The following is a 9,956-nucleotide window of genomic DNA, read 5'->3' on the forward strand; positions in this document are numbered from 1 at the left end:
AATGGGATTCTGGTGGGACTAGAGAGATGGCTCAGTATGTAACAGTGATTGATATTCTATCAGAAAACCCAGGTTTGGTTCCCAGCACCCACAGAGTAAATCACAATCATTCCTACCCCTAGTCCCAGAATCTGATACCCTCTTCTGACCTTCAAGGGCACCAGGCATGTGGTGCGTAGGCATGTGGTACATAGGCATACAACCATGCAAGCTAATCACTCATACACATGCAAAAAATTTCTAAAAAGCAAGAGGCATTTTACTGAACAAACTACATTTTATTCACAAGTGCAAATATCTGAAATTTTAAGAAATCATTCTAAATCTCAAACAATTCTTAGATAAAATGATAAATTGTAAAATGTAATTTTGGAAAAAAATACAAATTATAAAATGATAAAGAATTCAGATCTATGAAAATAGACAAACGAGCCATTTAAAATGTGTTCTGAATGTCTTCTTTCTGCCGGTTATCAAATAAAACTGGTGGTATCTCTGAAATTCAGGGGTAGAATCACTTGACATAATTCTTTCATGTAGCTGTCTGTGTCTGATATTTGGACTGAAAGCACTCATGTTCACATGTTTGGTTAATGTGGTATCAATGCCTTCATATTAAACCATCACTTACACATGAATTAGCTCTGAGTCTATCAACTGATTTGCACAACCACATTATTTTCTCATCACTTAGCTATTTATAAACACTGAACTGTATAAGGGGTTTCTCTTTCTTGCTTGACTAAGAACACCAAGGATGTCTGTCCCCAATGCCCACTTGAAGGTTGATTTAGTCACACTTGCAAAACCCCAGGCTCAAATGTCAAGAAGGATCAATTCACCACAGTGGGCTAATCACCCTGCAATCTTTGTGCTGCAGAGGCATGGCTGTGGATTCCTCATCAGCAAAGGCAAATGTTTAGTCGGGATGCATGCTTTTTGCCAACTCCCCAGATGAGACTATTTTCTCACCTCTGTGTATTTGAGAACAAGCGAAGGCAGAGAGGCCAGCAATTCAAGGCTTCATTAGTACAGGAGAAGCAACGCTCACTTTGCTACACAAATAATTAGAGAGATTAAATGAGAATAGACATTGAGAGGAACTGTGGAGGCTCTGAAGTTGGGTAATTATTTTAATTACTCTAGTGACTTCCACCAGCCTTCATTATCAGCCACAGATCAAACTGCAATTGTTTTATGTATGAATATCATGATCGTGAGCTATGTGGAAAGACACAGTAGCTTCCCCTGCATGGTAGTTCATGAGCATCGCATTTTCTTTACACTATCTACAATGGTCTCCATTCCATGATCTGATAAACCCTACATAGTTTTTTTTTTTAATTTTTTTAAAGATTGATTTATTATGTATAGTATTCTGTCTGCATATATGCCTGTACAACAGAAGAGGGCGCCAAGATCACATTACAGATAGTTGTGAGCCACCATGTGGTGGCTGGGAATCGAACTCAAGACCTCTGGAGGAGCAGTCAGTGCTCTTAACCACTGAGCCAACTCTCCAGCCCAAACCCTACATATTTTAAATACAACTTTTATACTAGAAAGGTCTGGGGTTGTCTTAGGGTTTCCATTGCTGTGAACAGACACTATGACCAAGGCATCTCTTATAAAAGACAACATTTAGTTGGGGCTAGCTTATAAGTTCAGAGATTCAGTCCATTATCGTTAAGGTGGGAAGTATGACCATGTCCAGGCAGGCATGGCACTAGGGGACCAGGAACAGACTGTCTCCCAGCTAGGTAGGATGAAGGTCTCAGAGCCCACCCCCACAGTGACACACTTCCTCCAACAAAGCCATGCTTCCTAAGAGTGCCCATTCCCTGGGCCAAGCATATTCAAACCACCACAGGGGATTTTCCTTCCTCTGATGGATGTCCTTGATACCTTTGCATCTTTGCTTAGATTTGATCATGAATGATCTGGGGCCACATTTTGAGTCACTGAATGTTAAGCAGTGTGGCACAACCAGCCATTTTGAAATAAATGTCACTTGGAATTCATGCCATCTTATTGCGTATGCTTTATTTAGGGGAAACCCATTTCTCCTTTCCCCATCTCCCTATACCAACTTAGGAAGAGAGCAGACTGCACCACCCGCGATCTCTTCCCTACCTGTGGGGCCAACCGTAGCCAGTCTTGCTCAGAAAATAAGTTTAATTTTATACTCATGACAATTATGATTGACAGAGATTTCCCCAGTGATGTCAAGTCAATTCTTCTTCTGGAAAATTACCTTGTGCCCAGTCTTATCTCCTCCCTTGGGGATTGTCTAACTTACCCCTTTAAATCTTTTCAAAATCCTGTGGAGTATATTATACATTATTACCCCCATTTTCCAGATAAGGAAACTGAGTAGAGAGAACAAGGAATGGGGGAGGGCTATGTCGAGGGAGAGGAATCAATGAGAACAAAGAATAACAATGTATAACAATGTGTTTAAAGAAGACAAGAAGAAACCCATTACTTTGTATATGTATTACTGGCTTCTGTTGCTATGAGAAAACACTCTGACCAAAGAAATTTATAGAAAAGGCTATTGGAACTTACTCTATTTCCAGAGGTTGTGGGTGGGGAGCAGCAGCAGGGGGTGTTCCTGAGCAGGTAGCTCTCACATCTCAACAGGCAACCAAGCAGAGACAGCAAACTAAATGTTTCCTCTCAAAGCCCAGCCCCAGGACACAGATGCTCCAGCCAGGCCACACCTTCTACCTTTAAACCTAGACGAGGCTTTCTCATTCAGAACACCATAGAATGCTAACCCAAAACAGACTTTCAGAGGCTCCCTGACTCAATTTATAAAAGTAGAAAATGGCCTGACTGGCAACCAAATCCAGGAACCAAGACAATCTCCAAGGGAGGAGATAAACACAAGGTACAGACTATAATGAATAGTTGTATGCCAACTTGACAAGCTAAAGTTCTTTGAGACAAGGGAATCTCAAGAAAATGCCTCCATCAGATTGGACTGCAGGCAAATCCGTAGGGGAACTTTCTTATTTAGTCATTGGGGAGAGAAGGACAAGCAGGCTGAACAAGCTGGGGCTCTGCATCAGCTCCTACCTCCAGGTTGCTGCCCTGGCTGAGTTTCTGTCTTGGCCCAATGAACCCACTCCTCCCCAGCTTGCTTTTTGATCACAGTGTTTCATCACAGCGATAGTAGTCCTAACTAAGACAAGGACATGGCAAAAGGGGTTGTCACAACAACCCTTGAATATGTCTTAGGCGTTTGAGATCAGTGATTCGGTATGCTAGCTAACATCCCGAGTTAGATTCCATATTTAGTGGTCCAAGTGTCCTGTCTCTGACTAGCCCCATTCCTGGGGAAAATACAATTCAGGTGGGGTTTTACAGGTGCAGTGAGACCACCAACGACATCCCACTGAGTTTCAACCCCATCTAGAATTTCTAGGCATCTCTTTTCAACCAAATTTGAGATTTCCAACAGAGTTGGGAAGGATCCACAACAACTTTGGGAAGGGGGGGAGGGTTAGACGCATTTGTGTGTTACTGTCTCGAATTTAAGAAGCGCTTGTACAGATTCCCCTCACTTCTCTTTCCCTTGGGATGCTGGCACAGACACTATGCCCCGAGGTGGAATGCGGCAGGAGAGTCTAATGGGATCATTGTTTGGGGATCTGGGAGTCAACTTTAGGCTCTGGGTGACACAGCAAAGCTAAAACATACTTGGATTGTGGGGAAAGGGAGAATGTTTGAGAACTCCCTCTTAGATTTCAGCATCTAAGTGTAACAAGGCCCCTAGACCTTAACACAATTGACTCCGTGGTGGAAGCACCATTGAGGGTGTAAAAAACTCAGCATGTAGACCACACCACCTGCCAAAACTAAAACAAAGGTGGAATCCATCAACATCTATATAGTCCCAGGAAGTCTCAAAATGTACTAACCCTTGCTTTTTACCTTTTCTAGCTCCCATTCTGGCTTACTGTTCTTGTTAACTGAAGTATGACAACCCAGAATGTGGAGTTTTTGTGCTTAAAAGCTCACCCTGAGAAAGGCTCAGCGCTACGTTGGGATCCCAAACACCCAGTGTCGTCAATCACCAGCCGGCTAATAAATGCTTTATATTTGCTTAAACCCCCCACGTTGGAGCAGTCTCCTCTAGTGACTGCCCCATAACGTAAGAAAGTGGTTCTGAAATATCACAGCCTCGCAGTGCCAGACACTGGACCCAAAATGAAGGGCAGAGCGAGCCGTATGAAGGTGAAGGATCTGCCCTAGTGTGTTGCTTGAACATAGTCGAAAGGATTTTCATGAGACAGAGAATGTCAGGTTGTGGAGGAAAGATGGAATCAGAAATGATTTACAGTGGGGGCTGGGCTCTCCTCAGACTCCCTGGAATGTGCCTAGCAGCATGGCCCCTTAATAAGAACAGCCTGAGGGTCAGCTAATAGATTCTCTGTATATAAGAGTGTCTTCCAGGCATTTCCGTAGCTCGCGGCTCTGCTTGTCATCCTCTGACCCGCTTGATTTGATGGCATCATCAAGGAAGACCAGTCACTCAACAGCCAGGCCGTGCTGATGATGTGCAGTGAAGAGGCAGTAGGTTCTAAAGCCAGGACGCCCACATCCTATTTCCACTAAGTCAGTTACCGCTGACCTCAGGAAATTCCCTTAAGTCTCCATCTTCCACTCCTTCATCCAGAAAATGAAGGTGATTCCACTCCCAAGGCCTCCTGGAAAGGATTACAGGGATGGCCACGAGGGATAATTCCTGTGCCTGCAAACTGGGAGGGCTCCAACGTGAATAAAAACAAGTTAAACATACTCAGCCGGAGTTGTCAAAATGTCTCCCCCCACAGATCCAACTGTGGCCGAGCAGTTGGAATTGATTCATTGGAATGGGCTGGCACACGAGCCAGACACCTATGTGCGGCTCCCCTCCATCTCCGTGGGCTTCTATTGATTTCTGCCTTTCAAGAGAAAGTGGTTCTCCTTGCTGAGGTTCTGTACACCAACCCTCAAGCTGTGAGCGGGGGAAGGATCGCTTTGCCCCTCTTCTTCTTTCTCCCTCTACCCTCTTTAGGTCTCCGGACTTGTCCGCACGTGAATGGGTTTCCTTGGCTGATCTCCAAAGACCCTGCAGCAGTTCATAGAGCCAGTGGCGATCTGAAAACAGCATCCCGCCCCTCCCCCGCCTCCCGCCCCAGGCAGAGGTCGCGCAACCCTGCAGGGATCATCCTTCCCTCCCTCTGCCTCTGCCCGCTGGCAGCGCGTGGTGCTACTGGGCTCAGACCCCCGCAGAGAGCCTTGGCCCTTCCCGCCTCCGCCCCGCAGCCCCTCTCCGCCAGTAGCAGCGCTGCTATCTTCCCACCGGAGCGCTAGGAGGACGCCGGAGTCTGCAGCGCCCCCGCCCCCTCGCTTTTTCTTTCTTTCCCTGCTTTGGGATCTTGCTGTCTGGAACCGGGAGAGGTTCCGAGAAGGAGAGAGCGGCGGGCGCGCGGGTTTCTGCCGCGGCGCTCGAACAGGAAGGAGCCTAAGGGCGCAGCATCCTCGGTGTCCACCCGGGATGGCAGCTGCACGGGCGGACATGTGAGGGAGGAAAAGCCCTCAGCATCATCGGCGGCCGCTTTCAAAAGGGTCCCAGAGCGCTCGCCGAGGCCGGCAGCCGGGTCCTCTGAGCCCGCAGCGACGCGGGACAGGAGCGGCAAGGCACAACGGTTGGTGGGTTCCAGACTCGCACTCCCGAAAAGAGCGCAGCGGGGACCGCCGCCTGGCTCTGGCTCGGACTCCGCCGCACAACTCCGGGACCTGCGGAGCGCGGCTGGACCGCGTCCAGATTCCCGCCGACTTCATCCAGAGTGACCCACGGCCCTAGCCAGTCCTCCCGTATCCCCTGGAGTTCTAGCTTGTCCTGCATCTGCGCCGGATCCCGCAACGCCCAGGTCCCCGCAACGCCCCGGGCCGGATGGGGAGCGCGCCTGCCGCTGCTCCCTGACAGCTGACGCCGCCGCCGTCCTAACTGCACACAGAGCACACACTACTCGGAGCCTAGTCCTTGCCAGGGGGTGGTGTCCGAGACGCTGGGGAGCGCGCACCATGAAGTCGGCGCTGTGCAGCCGCTTCTTCATCCTCCTGCCCTGGATCCTGATCGTCATCATCATGTTGGACGTGGATCCCCGCAGGCCCGCGCCCCAACTCACTTCCCGTCCCTACTTCTCTCCCCATACAGTGGGCTGTGGGGGCTCCCGAGTCTCGCTCCGACGGAGCAGCCTCGGGCGTGACGCTGCCGAGAAGCGGAACGAGTCTCGGCCTCAGCTGCAGCCGGAGCCGCGCTTGCCCACCATCTATGCCATCACACCCACCTACAGCCGCCCGGTGCAGAAAGCCGAGCTTACCCGCCTGGCCAACACCTTCCGCCAGGTGGCGCAGTTGCACTGGATCCTGGTGGAAGACCGGGCGACGCGCAGCGAGCTGGTGAGCAACTTCCTAGCTCGGGCCGGGCTGCCCAGCACGCACCTGCATGTGCCCACGCCGCGGCGCTACAAGCGGCCGTGGCTGCCGCGCGCCACCGAGCAGCGCAACGCGGGCCTCGCCTGGCTGCGCCAGAGACACCAGCATCAGAGCGCGCAACCCGGCGTGCTCTTCTTCGCCGACGATGACAACACGTACAGTCTGGAGCTCTTCCAGGAGGTAGTGGCCCAGCCTGGATAAGGCGAGGGGGGGGGGGGCGCATGCCCTTTGTGCTTCCTGTGCACTTTTAAGTTCTCAGTCCCTCAGTGCACGCATCCGGGACTCGGCGTGGGGCAGCTGCGGATGGACAGTCCCCAGCCTCCTCCTCTGGCTGATGTGGGTAGAGAAGGGTGTTGGTGGGGAAGAGTCTGCTCTGAGATGTCTTGCCCTGTCCGGGATTGTGTGTGCTCAGTAAATAGTACAGGTGATTTGTCCAACTGGATGACGCCCAAAGCTGGAGCTGGGCTTGATTTTCCGGCAGGATCAGTACCTACAGGTGATTCTAAATGGAGACGAGTGTGGGATAAAGGCGATACTAACAACTCGGCTTAGGGACCCCAATCTCTTCTAGTACAGCCAGGCCCCTGGTGTGAAATTGATGTTGGTGCAAACACCACAAGTATGAGGGAGGGTCTTCCTTCCATCTTTACCTATAGCGTTGGCAAATGAATAGAATTATTCTGCCCAGTCCTTAAGGCCCCGCCCAGACCCCGCCCCCCCGGCCCCCCCGCCCCAGGAATCATCCGGACGGCCTGCTAGACCGTTTTTCTGGGTGGAATTTATCAAGCCACTCTTGCTTGGAAAAATTGCAGCCCTGAGTTCCCTGAGCGCTGCCCCGCCCACTGCTGCTGAAGTGGCCTGGGAGGCCACCTGCATGCAGCAACAGGGATAGAGAGGGTGGGTGGCCTTTCTTGAGGCTCTTCTGTGATAATGTTAAAGGTCTGTGAAAGGTTGGTGATCTCTCTCTCTCTCTCTCTCTCTCTCTCTCTCTCTCTCTCTCTCTCTCTCTCTCTCTCTCTGCCTGTCTCTCTCTCTCCCTCTCTCTCTCCCTCTCCCTCTCCCTTTCCCTCTCCCCTTTCCCCCCTCCCCCTCCCTCTCCCTCCCTTCCCTCTCTCTCTCCTTCTCTCTCCCTCTCTCCTCAGCACTTAGTTACAGCTGAATAAAATCTTAATTTCGTTGCCTCGAGAGACTGTAGATCTCCACCTAAAATTCCTCGACATCCAGCCTCCTAACGACTCCCTTGCCTCCAAGCTCCTCCATTACCCCCAGGAAACTGGACGTTCGGGAGATAACTGTGTCAGCAGGATACTAAATTCATAAAACAACTGTGTGTCCAGCAATCAAATGCCCTAAGTATCCCCAACCTCCGTGCTTTCACCTGACGTCAGGTTGCTTTGCTAGCCTCAGGACAATGGTTGTACCTTTCCCCTTTAAAAATTATTTGACACCCTCCGTTTCTCCCCTCTCCTTGTTTAAAAGAAGCAGCGATTGCTCTCTAGTCTCTCATTCCATGGGACTTGCTGTTCACATTTCCCCAGAGAAATAAGCTTGGTTTAGTGTCTAGCATGGCTTTCATTAGGCCCATGATTAGGGTTACCAAAACAATTGCTTTAAAGTTGGACTTTTATTTTAAAGTTGAGTTGTTTCTTTGCTCTTTCCTCTAACAGGGAGACTTGTGTTTTGAAGCAAAGACCTTTAACTCTAAATGCTTGTTTATTTTTAAGCCAAGTCTTCTTCACTCTTGCCCAACTCTGAAGTCACTTTACCTATAACATGTTGTCTAGTTTAAGAAAAAAATAGTGCACACTGCTGTTAATTTACATTTGAGGGGGCTAAGCTGGGGAAGGGGGCATCCACCCCAGAATTCAGCCTGTTGGCACGAGGTGTTAAAGGAGTAGAAAAGTTGGCACATGCAGGCAGGGAGACAATTCAGATACAGTCTCCTTTGCGACTTCCCCTGATGAAAGGAGGGCTTGTGTGGAGGGTATTAAAGAGCAGAAGGATATTGGTGATTTTTTTCCCCCATTGGCCTGTGGAGGGGGTTGGGAAGGAGGGGAAAGAGTAGGGAGGGAAAAAAATTGTATTGGCAACGAGAAAATATTAAAAAAAAAAAAAGCAAGTGAAACTTTTAAAGCACAAACATTTTATACAATTGGAAATAGTGTACTACTACTAATACATATTTTTCAGGCCATGTATAACTTTTTATGAAAAGACACAAAATACACAGCAGTGTATTGCCCTTTGAAACCGTAAGATGCAGGACACTCAGTCTTCAGAACCCCTCCCTCAGACAGCAGTTTAAGGCACTGGCCTTAAACTTTACCCTCCTCGTGTACAGCCTTAAGCCTGTCCTCAGACACCAGTTCCTCCTCCTAGCTGTAAATACTCACAGATTGCGCTTTCATTGTTATTAATGTGCATGGCATATTTCATTCTCCTTATTACAATCTCAACATGACACCCAATGTGCTTGGGTGGGCTTTATGCCTCCTCCTGTATATTTTCTAGAATTTCATGTTTATTTGCCTTTAAGTGCTTGGTTTTATTGATGGGGTGACTCACTCTGCACCCCTTCTGGAATTAACGATTCGAGGTGGACTACAGTCTAGACACTGTTCCCTTGGAGAAAAGAGAGAAACCCATAAACTAGTCAACGCTTCAGCTCCTAGGGGGAGAGGAAGAGAGGCCACAGAGCTGAGGCCTGTATCTCTGCCCTTTCTATTGACCACATGCACAAGTTTATTTTTAAGTAATTCGTGGTATATAAGGAAAGAAGGTCTCAACGCGGGCTTCATCTTTTGTTCATAGAGCTTCTAATCTCCAGAGCTGATAGTTTTGGGTTTTTTTTTGTTTGTTTGTTTTTTTTAAAGGCAAGATAAAAGGAGGAAAATGAAGCAGGTACAAATTAGCTCACCGAGTATTGGCTTCAAATGAAGGAAAGTAAGAAATGAAAGGCCTCCAAATTAAATTAAAGACGCAACAGGCAATCTGCATTCAATTATTCCTCTCTGGTAACTGGGATAGCATCTTTTGGGGTTTTTTTCTCCTATACAGTGAACTAATTTTCAGCTTTCCTTTTCAACTGAGCCATGATGCTAGGGAAGGAATGTTTGCACTGAATGCCAGCCGAATCCATCTGCAAATGAAACTGAGTGTGAGCCCTAGCCTCGGAAGCTGTCTACCCCAGGAGGAGGTAGCAGGGGCTTTGCAGATTTCCAACACCTCAGCTACTCCAGGCCTCTCAGGGGGCACCAGTGGGCTTTGCCCCCGATGGATCATTGGTAATCCTGCTTGCCTGTCTACATTGATCGAGCTTTCTGGGAAAGCTTATTTGCAAAGGATTTGGGCTGCTTTAATAAAAGCCACAAGTACAGATAAATGGGACTTTATAGCTGGTCATATTTTCAATATAGCACTATCGACCAGATGTCTGTTCTTCAAGGCTTTCCCAAGCTTAAAGT

At 48.6% G+C, this 9,956-nt stretch overlaps 1 protein-coding gene across 1 annotated transcript in view; it reads left to right on the forward strand.

Annotated features, from left to right (window-relative positions):
* The first annotated feature begins 5,346 nt into the window (after positions 1-5,346).
* Positions 5,347-9,956, forward strand: part of B3gat2 (beta-1,3-glucuronyltransferase 2) — an 89,693-nt gene continuing 85,083 nt past the window's right edge. The window contains exon 1 of the mRNA XM_031367050.1: positions 5,347-6,672. Within this exon, the coding sequence (XP_031222910.1) occupies positions 6,079-6,672 (594 nt within the window). The 5' untranslated portion in view covers positions 5,347-6,078. The remainder of the gene's footprint in view (positions 6,673-9,956) is intronic.

This window comes from Mastomys coucha, unplaced genomic scaffold, assembly GCF_008632895.1.
Source record: "Mastomys coucha isolate ucsf_1 unplaced genomic scaffold, UCSF_Mcou_1 pScaffold14, whole genome shotgun sequence".
Lineage (NCBI taxonomy): Eukaryota > Metazoa > Chordata > Mammalia > Rodentia > Muridae > Mastomys > Mastomys coucha.